This window comes from Arachis hypogaea, chromosome 11 (assembly GCF_003086295.3).
Source record: "Arachis hypogaea cultivar Tifrunner chromosome 11, arahy.Tifrunner.gnm2.J5K5, whole genome shotgun sequence".
In the NCBI taxonomy this organism is placed as follows: Eukaryota; Viridiplantae; Streptophyta; class Magnoliopsida; order Fabales; family Fabaceae; genus Arachis; species Arachis hypogaea.
The window spans coordinates 143,648,514-143,664,680 of record NC_092046.1 but is presented as its reverse complement, the minus strand read 5'-3'; the positions used below and the strand labels follow the sequence as shown (position 1 = coordinate 143,664,680).

General features: G+C 26.1%; 1 protein-coding gene across 1 annotated transcript; it reads left to right on the top strand.

Annotated features, from left to right (window-relative positions):
* The first annotated feature begins 6,894 nt into the window (after positions 1–6,894).
* Positions 6,895–9,190, top strand: LOC112723203 (transcription factor MYB108). Its single transcript, XM_025774465.3, has 3 exons — positions 6,895–7,268; positions 7,880–8,009; positions 8,156–9,190. Exons 1-3 carry the CDS (start codon positions 7,091–7,093, stop codon positions 8,829–8,831), a joined length of 984 nt encoding a protein of 327 aa, XP_025630250.1. The 5' UTR covers positions 6,895–7,090; the 3' UTR covers positions 8,832–9,190.
* The last annotated feature ends 6,977 nt before the right edge of the window (positions 9,191–16,167 follow it).

Here is a 16,167-nt window from a genome sequence, read left to right as displayed (position 1 = left end):
TCAGTGGTGGATCTGCCTAGCATAAATCCAAATTAGTTATCTGTTACTTGTGTCTCTTTTCTCAACCTCCATTCTATCACCATTTCCCATAACTTCATGGTATGGCTCATGAGTTTGATCCCTCTATAGTTTTCGCAACTTTGTATATCCCTTTATTTTTGTAGATAGGTACCAAGTTACTCTTTCTCCACTCATCAGGCATCTTCTTTGACCTTAAAATCTCATTAAAAAGCTTGGTTAACTAATTGATGCATTTTTCTCCAAGGCCCTTTCAAACCTCAATCAGGATACTATCAGGTCCTATTGCCCTGCCATTTTTCATCTGCTTTAGAGTCTCTTTTACCTCGAAATCTCTAATTCTTCGATAATAGTCAAAATTTTGATCTTCTTCCCTTGTACATAACCGACTAAGGCTCGGAAGAGTCTTATGTCCTTCATTAAATAACTCGTAGAAGTAGCTCTTTCACTTTTCATTAATCTTCTCCTCTTGAGACAGCACCTCTCCATCTTTATCTTTTATGCACTTAACCTGATTCAAAAATAATTAATAATAACTCTCCTAGTTTAATAATAACAGTGAGAGTTAAAAAAATTATATTTCTAAAATGTAATATATCTTAATAATTTATATGTGTCTAAAATATAAATACTTAAATAATAAAAAATATGTCCAAATTTTATTAACTTGATCATTATTAGTGTTGGACGTGAGGGCTAGCTAATATTCTACCGTGAACAACCATGATGTTCTTTTTTCTTCCATAAGAGTTCGCAAGTTTGAAGCACAAATCCCTAAACTAAAGTAATTGCATGCATGCCCTTAAAATCTAGATACATCCTTAATTTTGTTGTTGTTGAGCCAAAAAGACATTATCATATCTGTCATTTGTCTCCAAGCAAATATAATACTTTTAATTACGAATAAATCCTACCCGTGAATAGCATGAGCATATGTATAGTGTCACACATTATTTAACTTTTTTGTGGTGTCTTAAATTAAACCTTGCTGATTTACGGGATACAACTTGTGTTATATATATATAGTGACATTTATATATTTGATACGCTAATAAAAGAAGTGTAACACATTTTGGCACCGTCCTAATAACTTTGTTAATTAGACAACTCCCCGACCAAAGCGACAAAGAAGGGACTTTAAAAATGAAGGATCGGAAAAGATATTAAGTGAAAAAAAAAGCTAGCAAAGAATGAAAAGATTCATATGCAAACTAGCACATACCTATATATTTATATATATAAGTTTTGGCTTTATTATTACAATCCCACGTGGTTTTCATGCAATAAAATTTAATGTTTCATCTCTTTGTTGTGCATAATTATATATTGCATATATCATATAGAGACATATATACCAGTAATATATCTTCATTAATATAAAATTAAATTTGTTTAATTTAATGTCACCAATAATGAAGAAACAACAAGGCAATCAGAAGTTTCAGCAGATTCCACCCCATTATATATCCTTGATTTTGCAATCTTATATCCGAAGGAAATAATACTTCCTCAAATAAAATAAATATTATCCAGAAAGAAGAGAGAAAAATGTAAGGAGGTGGAATAATCGTGATGTTATTAGTATATGTTCTTTTTATCCAAAAACATTTTAAAAGTTCCATTGATGAGAATAATGAATCATCATAAGGTGGCCCCTTAAGGGCGCGCGCGCGCTCTCTCTCTCTATATATTTATAAAGCACGCACGAGAGCCTGAGATTGTGATATAATATTTTAAGATGAGAAATATTACGAAATTATTAAAATTTATTATTTTTAATTATTGATTTAATTTTTTAGTTTAATTTATTTAGTTTAATAATTTAATAGTATACTTTATCTTATATTTTTAAATATAAATAACTAATTAATAGTCAAAATTAATAAATTTTAATAACTTTCTAACATTCATCTTTTATTCGTAATATATATATTAAGATTGTTCATACAAGCTCAACTGAAAAACAGTATTTTGATCCATAACACATCATTTTGGATATTAACATCAAAGATAAATTACAAACCAAAAAAATATTATGAAGCCATAATAATTACATTTTATTATTTCTAACACCCAAAACACATAAATATTGTTTCCACACAAAAATATCCACAACTCATAACAAAGGACACTTTTTAATTTTAAAATAGAGGCGACATAAGTGTAATGGACAACTATGATGGAGACAAAGTGTATCACAGTAATATAGAATTTTTCAAATTGGTGGATCCAATTTATTGCAAAAAAATAAAAAAAATATAATATAAAATTCGGACTTTTCAATATCTATATAAATTAAATATTTTTAAAGTTAAAATTAGAGAATCCAATTTTTGTTTCAAAAAAAAAAAATTCAGAGCCTCCAATTTATATTTTTAACCAATAAAACATTTAAAATTGAAATCGAATTCTCTAATTTCATACTCTTCTTCCCTCTTCCACAAATCAAATCATCTGATATGTACAATAACAATTTAAAAAAAAAAAAAGATTAACCCGATATTAAAGAGAAACACTAACTCTTCTAATAATAATGCTATTATATCATTTTTATCCATATAAAAAAAATAATATTACACCATCAAATTTTTTTATAAATCAAATTCAACCAAGTTAAATAATAAGACTTGGAATAATTACTAACTTTTATTAATATTAGACTAATTTAATTGAACTTGATTAACAAAAAACATTTAAATATATAGCATTACTAAAAAAAAAAATTAGCCAACAAACGACTATATAATGTGATTGAAGCTTTTCCAATAGCATATCTGCATATGTGTACCTAATTAAAATATAAATTAAAATTTTTATTTAATTTTTAATATTTTTTAATATTACAATTTTAAATAATTAATTTATTTTAAAAAAATTTACTAGATCAAACGATTTTAAAATTTAAATTTAAATATAATTTTATATTTTACCTATTTTTTAAATTTTATGTAAATTAAAATCTTGGTTTTCCTAACTTGTTCTCTGCTCGATCTAATTAATGGAACCTAGATGTAGTTCCTTTATTTCAGAATATATTAAACTGAAGAGGAATAATAATTAAGGGCTTATAGTAATATATACACATATTTGAAAACAATATTATATAACAATTTGTATTTTTCTTTATCGGTTTAAATTTTAGGAAAAAATAAATTTTTATCATGGTATTAAAATTTTTATAATAAAAAATTTAAAATTTGATTTTTATATATTATCTCCTAAAAAAAAGTTTAAGACAAATAAAAAACAAAAGAAATTTATATAAAAAATTAATATAAATTTAAAAGAGACTAATCATTATTTATGTATTTTTTCTATCGATTTAAGTTTTTAGAAAACATTATTTTATGTGAAACAATACTAATAATTATCGGGCCAGAGGATAATAACAATAACATCAGGCAAATCATATTTAATATTATTTTACTAAAAGTAATTGGTTATACTTTATAGTGTAAGTAAGTTGAAAATAAAAAAAAAAACAAAAAAACAAAAAGAAAAAGTAAAGTAGTGATCTTACATAAAGTTTTTTAGTAGAAGCTAACTCCTAGTAATATATAGGCAGTGCCACTCCTTCAGAAATCACAATGATATATATTAAAAACTAGTCTAGTAATAAATTGTAGTGTACAGAAACAATTTTCTACTTATTATTAATTAAGAAGCTGTAATAATAATAATATATAGTAACCTATTGGAATGGTGGGATTTATTAGGAAATGGTCCCTCCCTTCTCCCTCCAAGTCTAAACATAATTACGAAAATTCAAAGGATTGTTAAATGGGAAATTCATTGCAGCCGTCCTAAATATAGAAAATTGGCCTCTGTTCATCATCATCTTCATCATGCAATTGTTGAATTCAGAACTTGTAATTCTATCCCCCAATGCCGCAATGTGCTGCGCTGCAGCTGCCTAAGATGATCCTCAGTTACATTATTATTATTATTATTATTATTATTATTATTATTATTATTATTTTGAGAAAATTCCACTTCCATCTCCTGCGAGATGCTAAAATGACACTCCTATCCCTTCTATTTATAAAATATACAGTTCCTTTTTTTATAACTTTTAAAAAACCTCCTCTTTAATCTATTTTAATTTTTTTGTATTAACTAATTTTAACTTTATCCATTTTTAAAAAAAAATTATTTTTTTACAAAAATACTCTTTAACAAAAATTTTATTTTTTGTCATTAATTTTATTTACTAAAATATCTTTTAATAAATTATTTTTTTATTAATTAAATTATATTTTATTAAAATATTTTTAAAAAAATTTAATAATTAAATTATTTTTTCTAAGATACCATTCAATAATTTTTTAATTATTATAATTTTACCAAAATTTGTGTTAATAATTTTTTTATATTTTACTATTAATTTTCTGATATTAATATATACTATTTTAATATTAAAAAATCTTAGTAAGATTATTTTTCAATATTAATATATATTAACTGTTATACATATTAACAATGGTAAGATTTTTTTATTTAATGTTAAAATAATATACATTGATATCGAAAAATTAATAGTAAAATATAAAAAAATTATTAACAAAAAATTTTGGTAAAATTATAATTTAATAATTAAAAAATTATTGAAAGGTATCTTAGAAAAAAATAATTTAATTATTAAATTTTTTAAAAAATATTTTGGTAAAAATATAATTTAATAAATAAAAAATAATTTATTAAATGATATTTTGGTAAGTAAAATTTAATGATAAAAAAACGAAATTTTGGTTAAAGGGTATTTTTATAAAAAAATAAATTTTTTTTTTGAAAAATAGATAAAGTTAACATTAGTTAACACAAAAAATTTAAGATAGATTAAAAATGAGATTTTTTAAAAGTTATAAGGGAGGAGAATGTAAATTTTATAAATAGAGGGGAGGAAAATGTCATTTTAGCATCTCGTAGGGAAGGGGAGTGAAATTTTCTCTTATTATTATTATTATTATTATTATTATTATTATTATTATTATTATTATTATTATTATTATTATTATTATTATTAATTAGCTATATATATGATATAAATTTTTTTTTAAGTATTTCAAAAATACTAATTCTCAATTATATATAATGGCTAAAATTACTGAAACAATGTACATACGTTTGAATTTAGAATCATACTATTGATGAGAAGGACTTGTAACTTGTAAGTACATGCATGATAATAAGTAAACAGAAATTCGAAATTGTCATTTTGTTATTTATTGTTACCTTGTACAAGGAATACTGCTTATTAGGCTGCTATAGTTAATCATATTTGGCACTTAATTAAGTTGTTTAATTTTTTTTTTCAATATATATATTATATATATGATATGAGTTCACTCTTAGCTAATTATATATCAAGAGATAACATTAATATTTTTCATAGTTAATGTTATGTGTATATATACTAAATATTAGCTACTAAATTTACTCTATCAGCATAGAAATACATAAATTTTTATTGAATATATAATATTTTAAAATTTTTTATAACTACACTCATCATGTTACTATTCTTATAATTTCCTCATTTGTGTTTCCTATTTTTCTTAGATTCTATGTATAAACTCCACATTTTTGGGTATGAATATCACAATCATAATTCATATATATGATTAATCGTCTAAGACAAACATGCATAAGGTAGCGTTTGTTTTGAGGTACTGAGACAGAGACTGAGAGACTGAGACTCAATATCATATTTGTTGATTCAGAGATTGATACTAAAATTTCTGTTTCTGTCTCCAAAATTTTAGTATTTCAGTACCTCCAAAATGTGGGGACATAGAGAACTAAAATTTTTAGAGATAGAGACTGAAATTTAATAACATTTTATACCTAAAATACCTTCATTTCAATTAATTAATTCTAATTATATTTTTTTGTACAAATTAAATTAGAATTTCATTCTTGTTTCAATTTCTGTCTTCCACTTTGTACTAGAATACTGAATTTTATTTCAATCTCTATCTCTTAGTCTCTGTCTCTCAGTCTCAATTTTTCTTTCTCTGTCTCTCCACCAAATACTATCTAAGAATATTAAATTAGAATTATTGATAAATTATTCTAATAAAACATTATATTATTATTCTACCAAAATGGGAACTAAATTTTAAAATTGTATGTGTTGGACTACTGCAAACTAACAGCCGAATTTTCATAATGAAACCCTTATTTTATATTAAAAGAATGGTTAGAAGTTTGAATAAATGGAAAAGGAGAGAGTTAAGGGTGCATTATGCATTTAATTAGTAGTATTGGGGATGAAGTTGTGTATATTATGGGGACTTGTGAGGAGAAAATGAAACTAAGAGTCAGCAACTTCAACTCAACCAAAGAACTTACTTAGAACGCACGCGCACACAATCTCCATTCTCCAAGTGGCCAACAAAGTCAAACTAACAAACCATCTTAGTTCCTCCTTGTACATATACATACATGTGTACAAATTATATATTTTAAATTATTTTATTACGATAAAAACTCGTGTGCAGTCAATTTTATGAGTTAATAATCAATTTGAATGATTTGATTAAATTTAACTAAAGTTAACTGCATTTGAATTTTTATCTTTTATTATTTATTATATGTTTATTAATTATTCATGATTAATTTATATAAAATATAAATACATGTAAATATATGTGTGATGGACTTAATTTGATTATTAATTCTTTATGTATACTGAATATTTTTATGAAAAAAAATTAAATTTTTGGTTTTTTATTAATAAAAACAAAAAAAATTAACGAAATACAAATAAAAAGTAGCTAGCAAAATTCAAGTTTAAATAAGGCCAAATTTACGTGGTATCAACATTCAAGTGGTTAATTAATACTACTAATTAATTAATTAATCTTATATTACTAGTAGTAGTTGTTAATCGCTAGTTGTGTTTCTCTCTCTTTCTTTCTTTCACTATTTATATATAAAGAGCCCCCAGCACTCTATCTGCTATCCGATCCTCCCACATAACACTAATTCATTTTCCAACATAAGAATCTCTCTCTCTCTTTCTATTTCTATTTGAATCTCTTCTGGAATTGAATAAGAATCGATCATCAAAATGGAAGTAAAAGGAAGCAGCAACAGCAACAACAGCGCCGTGTTAATAAGCCACAGCGAGGAGGAAGAGATGATGGATCTCCGAAGAGGGCCATGGACGGTGGATGAAGACCTCACACTCATCAATTACATTGCCACTCATGGCGAAGGTCGCTGGAATTCCCTTGCTCGTTCTGCCGGTACTTCTACTTTCTTTTTACTTTCATTTTTTTTTAATTTAATTAACTTTATGCGAAGTTGATAGCTGAGAGTCGTTGAATGATTTCACAAATTTAACTAAATCATCATCTAACAGCTCTTAACTATCAACTTCTTCGCTACACCTGAGTTTTGGTTTCTAATTTATCTATATCATCTTCTTTCTTTGCCCGTTATTTAAAATGAATCAAAATATAGATATAAACTCTATAGAAAGCCAAAGTTTTCGGATTATTCATGATCACTTGGTATAATAATAATGACATGTACTATTTCTTATTGCGTGTGGCTTGAAATTAATATTAGCCTTTGGATGGTGCATATAATTGGTTATTACTTATTAGCTTGGTTGGAAGCACGCACTTGCAACTTGCAACTTGTTTGTTGTGTGCCAAATGGGAAAAAAAAGAGAAAGACAAGAATAGATTGATACCTCCACTCATAACTTTAAATTTGTTATTGTCATATAATAACAAATTAAAGGACCATATACATAAACGGAAAAATCAAAATGCTCTTTATCTTCTTTAATTTTCTCCTTCTTATTATTACACTCTTTGTGTTTTCTCAATCAATTTAATTTTTTGTATAGGACTCAAACGAACTGGGAAGAGTTGTAGGTTGAGGTGGCTCAACTATCTTCGTCCTGATGTTCGTCGTGGTAACATCACACTTGAGGAACAACTTCTCATCCTTGAACTCCACACTCGTTGGGGAAACAGGTAATAATAATTCATTACTATTTATTAATAATTATACAATTGAAGATTTTTTTTTAATAATTATAAAAATATAAGTTACATAAAACATATAGTAATTATTAAAAATTATATTTGATCAAATTAATAATGTTGTTTGGTTTGATCAGGTGGTCTAAAATTGCACAATATTTGCCTGGAAGAACTGACAACGAGATCAAGAATTATTGGAGAACTCGTGTTCAAAAACATGCCAAACAACTCAAATGTGACGTGAATAGCAAGCAATTTAAGGACGCCATGCGCTACCTTTGGATGCCACGGCTGGTTGAACGCATTCAAGCAGCCGCGGCCGCCTCCACCACCACAACTACAGTCGTAGCGCCAACCAACACCAGTATTAATAATAATAATAATAATGCATACACTTACAACAACAACAACCTCAATAACAATTTTGAGGTTCACAATGGGAAAATGATGCTAACTACTACTCCTCCTCCTTCGGTTATGGCCAATAATGATTTTGTGGGTTCACAAATTACCACACAAAGTTACAACACTCCGGAGAATAGTAGCACAGCAGCATCATCAGACTCGTTTGGGACTCCAATCTCGGATTTTAATGATTATTATAATAGTAACAACATTAATAATCTAGGAGATAATAATTTCTACCAAGCTTCTCAAACATTGTTCTCTCATGAACAAGGAATGGATCTTCAAAGCATGATGATGGTGGAGTCAAACACACCCTGGATGCAAAGTGGGGATACATCGGACAATTTTTGGAATGTTGAGAACATGTTGTTTTTGGAGCAACAACTCATGAATGACAACATGTGAAAAACATCATAGGAATTGAACAAGATTATTATGGGCCTGGGGAAATTTTATTTTATTTTATTTATTTCAAGAAAAAGACAAGAAAACAAGGGCTGCTAGCTGTTGTGGAATATAGAGTCGGAGAGATGAAAAGTTTAGAAGTTAGAAATAAAATAAATTCATCATATACACATAGAATCTATGATAGACAGTAGAGATTTTATTTAAATTGTGGATTATTATAAGGATTATGGAACTGTGAATTACTTTTCTTTTTTGGGTTTCTTTATTTTAGTGGGGGTGGAATTAAATACTTGTAATTTAATTTAATTTGAACTTATTTTATAATGAATATGATTTCATTCTTTGAAATATTATTATCAGCTTGTTTGTTCTGTTTAATTATTTCATCCTAATTCCCTAGCTAGGTTGATTTATTAGTGACTAGTATATATAGTATAATAAAAAATAAATAAATAATTTAGAGATGGGTATAATTGGTTCTACACGGGACGCCTTTTCTTTTTTCTACTTTAGTTTAATTACTAATAATTTATTTATGGAAGTAGTCCCTATTATAACTCTTATTATATAATTAATCCTACTTTTGCAACCTTGTCCACGGGACCTGAACGAAGCCTCTCTCTTCCAAAGTTGTTTCTAGATTGTTAAAGAAAAAAGTGACAAAACGATGCTAATATTTTAGACGTGCTTCTCTATTATTGGTGCCTTTGCTCCAATCTTCAACTTGGCCACTCCGTTAGGGACAAAACTTTCAAAAGTTAAAAACACACATATTCTCTAGTAAATTTTTTTTATTTATTTATACAAAAATATATTTAAATGTATGAATTTTTTTATTTTTTTAAAATTGAAAAAAATATTTTAACGAGATAAAGAATTAATTTATTATGATAAAAAAAAGATTAATTTGCGACCTAAGTAGGATTCGAAAGAACTCAAAATTCCTCTCATGCTTTGATGGATTTGGTACGGAAAACTTTTTTAAGCTTAGTATAGGAGGGGTCCAAAATTACTTACTTGCTGTCCAATCCATAATCACTAATGAGGAACGATGATGCTTGGGTAACTTTATGAATGTACTTCATCAATTCAATGGCGGTGAATTTGATTTTATGAATTAGGATAATTGGAGACCTAGAATATTACATGTGCCATATCTCTGAATCGCATAAGATAAGAATTATTTCATCGTAAATCAACACTCTATCTAAAATTTTTTAAATAAACACTTTTATTTAATCTTTAAACTTTTAAATAAACAATTTTATAATATAGTATCAAAATTTATAATAAAAATTAAATTTTAATTTTTGTAATTCTAAAAAAAAAAATCTAATGCAAGACAAAAAATGGCTATATAAAATTTAGAAAAAGTTTAGGAGCCAGTAATTTTATTAAATTCTGGCCAGTATATAATCAGCAAAGAAAAGTAGTAAATCATTAGATAAAATTTTACACCAATTTTATACCATTAAAATTATTATTAATAATTATTTGATGGTTACAAATTATAAAAGTTGCTAGTCCCTAGCATTCCTCTAAAATTTATACTATAATTTTAAATGTAAATAATAACTTAATGACGAGATCAAAAATCCATTTTTTGTTAAATTAAATGATTATTATTTCACATAACAAAGACCAAAATTGACATATATATTTTACCAAAATTAAAAAACTTATTTACTTAAAAATCTAACTATATATCATAAAAAAATATTAATAATATGTAAATGAAATATAAATTTTGTCAGAATCAAATTAGATACTTAGTAATTTTAAAATGAAGATTTATTTAAAAATTGTTCAATAATTTAATAAATTTGATCAAATAATTATCTAATAATTTTTAAATATTAACTTTATATAGAGAGAACCGCAAGAGAGTCTTCATTTTTATTTAAGTGTTTTATTTTGCAAAAGAATGTGATAGATGGAATATAATGGGGTGAGATAGTGAGGGTTAGTTTAGGAAATAGAAAAAAGAAATATGATGGCGGCGGGGAATCTTTGTAGGCCGCGTGCAAATAAGGGAAGCCATTGAAGTGGTCCTCCCAAGTCTAAATGTGAGGTGCTTCATTGCCACTTCCCACGTGTTCTTCTTTTTCAGATCAAATCTATCATATAACTTAAAACAATCAAAGAAAGAAAGAAAGAACAAGAAATTAAACTGATGAAAAAAACAATAAAACATTTCCTGGATTGAAGCACTATCAGCCGCAACCCTTGAAAAGTCTTCTCTCTCCATCTACTTATAAACATTTCTCCTTTCATACACAACATTATTGGTCCATTAAAAAACAGATATATACTTTATTTTTTTTCTCTCTAAAAAAAAAAATTTAACCAACATAATTATAAAGTATTATATTATTAAGCTAAGTATCATTTTTTTAAGCCAAAGGTATAGCTCAAATGGCATAGTTTCTCCATACTTAATTAAGAGGTCGCGGATTCGAGTCTCTTATCTTTGGTAAAAAAAAATTATCATTTTTTAATATTTAAATTAAATTTTAATTTTGTCTCTTTAAAACATTCTATTTTTATTTAATGTTGTCTAATTTTAAAATTTGTAAACAATATTTAATATTCTTAATTATTATATATTTATGTATATATATATATATAATTTAATTTATTATAAAAATAATAATGATATATATAAAATATAGTATAGGTACGTATTGAACATATAATTAATTATAAAATATTATTTATATATTAAAATTAATTATTATATATTTATATATAATATATATAATTTAATTTATTTTTAATATATATTTTATATTTAATGTATATTTTATATTAATAACTAATTTTAACGAATGATTTTAATATATAGTTTGAATTGTTAATTAATCACACAAAAAACTTGGATTTGCCTTTAGAGCAATTGGTTTTCATCAGCAACCTTAAATATAGCATGTGACAAGTAAGCCAAGTTTTATTATCCACGAGCAATAATTCAAAATTTCAAACTCAAGGGCAAAGAAAATCAAAATATGAAAAGTAGAAGAGAACAAATAATGGGGGTGTGTGGCTATGCCATGTGATCACATTACGTATTTACATTTGAATTAAGAAGCGACTTCCGAGTCAAGAAGAGTACAAGACCCATCACAAACTTCTTAACCCACTTGGTCATTATAAATTTGTGATTAAACTTTATTAGCTTATATCAATTTCATGAGACAAAATTAAACTTTAAAATTTTGATTTGGATACATTTTTTGAAGGAAATATATATTTTTTGAATAATTACGTAATAGTTAGTAGCTAATTCTTTTTATACACATTGTATTTTTGTTTTTTATATGATTGTTAAAATTTAATATTGTAATTATGATATAAACATATAGTTTAAATAAAAAATTTAAAAAAATGATAAATCATATATATAACAATTTGTTTGTTAGATATATCTGTTCTTATCGACTTAAATAACTCTGATAATATTGTGTTATGAAATCACTTATTCTAAAAATTTTAAACTATATATGAATAGTTGTATTTTTAATATGTTCTCTCACACGAATTTTATTTTAAATTTGTGTGAATTTTTGAATTTCTTTTTTGTTCTTTTATTGGCCATATGATAAAAAAAATTATCCCAAAAAATTAAACTCTAGACATTTAAATTATTACACAAATTTTAAGATCATTTTATATTATCACTTCGACTAAAAGTTTAACCTAATATAAATAAATAAATAATAAATATATCTAGATGAATACTTATTATTTCCGTTCTTTTTCAATTTGACTGGATCCGTCCACATGTATATTATGCGAGTCAGTCTAGTTAGAAGACCAATTAAGAAAATAATATGGAACCATATATGATGGTAGACTGGTAGTCACAGTCAACTAGACTTCGTGGAAAATATAGATATTTATTTTAGAAATGAAGTTTCAAATTAAACAAATGCATCGATCATCATCATGTGATTGATGAACTATAATAGATTTCGTTACAGGACCAATAATATTCATAGAAAACATACATCATGAGGTCAAATAAAAATGGAAAAAATAAAATGTTTTCACATGATATTGTTTCATTTCTATTATTTTTCTATTTTGTACTACTACCATATTGTTGGACCACTATCGAGAGTTAAGGAAGCAGGTAAAAAAATATAAAATAAAAAAATACTACGTCTAATTCAAAATTTTAAAATATTAAATTAATGAGTCTCTCATCTTATATATTGTTCACTTCTTTATATATTTTTCGATATGAGACTAATTTCTTATACTATTTACACTTGCAACGTCAAGTCCTCAACACATGTTTGATAGAATCCTTTTATTTAACGTTACATGATTTTCATATGAATCATTATTCTTGCATTACATGAAGTTTCATACGCACACAGCATGAAAGCTATGGTTGCAAGTTAAGGGATCATAGCCACAAGTTAAATTTTGTAATGAACCCCCAAAAAAGAATAATGTCAATGGTGTTCAATTCTTTTCGATTTCCATGCAATAGGTCATTGCCTCGAAATGTAGAGAGGATCTTTCCAACCCGTAACTCAAAAAATTGCATGCTTCACTTGCCCTTCTACTATTAGTAATATCATGTTTTCATTGCATTTATATTGTTTAGTTAACACAAACTTAATTAAATCAACATAATGACATAATTAAGGATTTGAGGTCAGGATTAATACCATTAGGTCTAGGGTTAGCATTTGTTGCAAAGATGGAAGTTTTAAATTATGATCATGCTCTACTAATTAATTGACATGGAACGACTCATTTGACTACGTAAGAAGGTCGTGTTCAACGTTAACTTCATAGTGTAAAAGAAAAAAAAATGTGTGGTTTGAATTATATATGTATTGGTAGCTAGGAGAATACTATTGTCTGATTATTGAAAATAAAATACAAATACAAATACAAATTATTATATCGTGTCAAGTATTATTAGTTTGTTTGGTTACTCGTTTACTCACAATGTATATATATATATATATATACTTGCAGTGTATTACATTTATCTTCTTCTAACATAGTTTACAAAATAAGGTCTTTGCTATGACGTCTAATCGTTAAAAAAAATGTTAAATAATTAATATTTAATTTTAAAAATAAAACTTAAAAAATTTTAAATTTTTAAAATTTATTACAAAAAATAAATTAAATAAAAATTAGATACCAAATAATAAATACTATAAAATTGACTTTAAAATAACTAAATTTGAAACACTTTTTTTAATTTAAAATTTATGGTTCAATATGTAATTTTTTATATAGTTTATACATTTATTTATGACCAATAAATTAGAATTTTTTTTTTTTGTGTTATCTAGGCTCTAGGGTATCTATTGTCGACAATAAAAACTAATATATTCACATTAAAGAATAAACACTAAAGAGTGAATTTAAAATTCAATGTAATTTAATTTACTCTGATTATCTATATATAACCAATGCCAGTTTATGTCTGGTAAAAATAAACTACATTTAATTTTTTTTTTAGTCTAAAAATTTTTATATGCTACCATATATGTACATCCATGTTATTAATTGTGGGGATATAGGTATTCCCACTAGAATTTAGAATTTTGTTTAGTGTTATATGATAATAATATTTATTATTTTATTTACTACTCCATTGTGTTATTAAATTTGGTTCTACTATTATATATACTTTGTCCACTGTAAAAAATGTTTAGGTCTATCATTGGATGAGCTAAAGAACAAATTGAAAAGAAACAAACATACAAAGATAAACTCTAAAAACCTAAACTAGCAAGTTTTTGGGATAATGGTCGAGTTGAACTTCAAAAGATTAGTTGATAATCATTTTTGTTTTTGAATAATTTTTTTAATTAAATTAATTTTTTAAAGATTTAATATTGATCTCGTTTATTCTTTCATTTTTAGGCTAAAAAATTCTGTTAATGATTGTCCACGTGAAACATTAAGTTACATATGTGTTAATTATCTAAAATTAAACTAGTCTCTAACTCCATTTGTATAAACTCTAATATCCAAAATCCACAGAAACATTTATTCATCTTGTTGAGTGTTATTATAGTGATGTAATGACATTACCGAGATTTAGTAGCCATAATGTGAGCACTAGTAGAGGTCGAAGTGGTGGGTTGTCACTGTAATTACTAGATAGTTTCGGTTCTAGCTTTTTCATACGAAAAAAAAAGATGAATATGTGCAGAACTTATTTTTGTGGGTTGAAAACTATAATTAAAAAATTTGGGACACCAGAAAAATTAAGTAAATTGTTTTATATTTATACAAAATATCGAGTGAGTTTAAATTGAAATTATTTTCATTTTTGCTAGAATAATAGTGCTAATGTTAGTGATAAGGTACTTTGTATATCATTTATGAAAAAATAGAAAATTTATAATTTATAATGTGTTGATAGAGGTGGCTTGTATGGTTTAAGAGTTGTGAGGTTGTTATTTTGTTGGATCCTATTTAAAGTATGGTTGAAATTTAGTAAATGTGTTTGAAAATTTTCTATTGTCTATTATCAATCATGGCAACCTGCATTTTGACATTCCTATAACCAATTTTTGCACAACATGTAGATATTGAAATGGTAAATACCTACAAATAAGTAAATGAAAGCTGACACCTAATTAGGCTAATTTTTTCGGATATGATGCACGGTTTGGTGTAACGCCCGTTTATGGAGGTTAGTGGTGTTTAACAAGTGTGTGACGGCGGTTATCTGAAGGAGGGAAATCGGACGGTCCGATTTCATGCAGGGGGTGAGGGTCACAAATCGGACCGTCCGATTTGTGCGCAGTGATGGTGCTTGCTTTGAAGTCGGACCGTACGATTTGTAGCATGCGGAAGAGTGTTGGTTTTTTTTGCCCAAGGAAATCGGACCAACCGATTTGAGGGTCTATTTCAAAAAATGTTGCTCACCAAAATCGGACCCAGCGATTTTGGGTAAAGGAAATTTTTTGGGCGGGCTTTCTCGTAATCGGACCGTCCGATTTTTTTGTTCTTAAAATTTCGAATGCCCATACATCCGGTCGGATGGTCCGATTTGAGTGTGGTATATATATATATTGATGCACCCACCGAAAATGAGCAGCTCATTTCATTCTTCTTCTTCGTTGCTACAACTCTCTAAATCTCTTCTTTGCCGATCTTTTCTTCTTTATTTGTAGATCTCTTCTTCTCTATTATCATGGATGATAGAGTAAGATTAAAAGTGTATTATGATGGCCATATTTTATTACAAACATCAGAAGGAGTGAAATTTGTGTGTGATAATCCGTTAGATATTATTATTCCATTCACACTGTCATTTGAAGAATTAAAAGGGGTCATATGTGAGAAG

What these genes read in the sequence shown, in the direction of transcription:
- LOC112723203 (XM_025774465.3), top strand. Translation starts at nt 7,091, where the DNA reads ATGGAAGTAAAAGGAAGCAGCAACAGCAACAACAGCGCCGTGTTAATA. An exon ending in TTCCCTTGCTCGTTCTGCCG is followed by an intron (nt 7,269 to 7,879) that starts GTACTTCTACTT and finishes TTTTTTGTATAG; the next exon opens with GACTCAAACGAACTGGGAAG. An exon ending in CACACTCGTTGGGGAAACAG is followed by an intron (nt 8,010 to 8,155) that starts GTAATAATAATT and finishes TGGTTTGATCAG; the next exon opens with GTGGTCTAAAATTGCACAAT.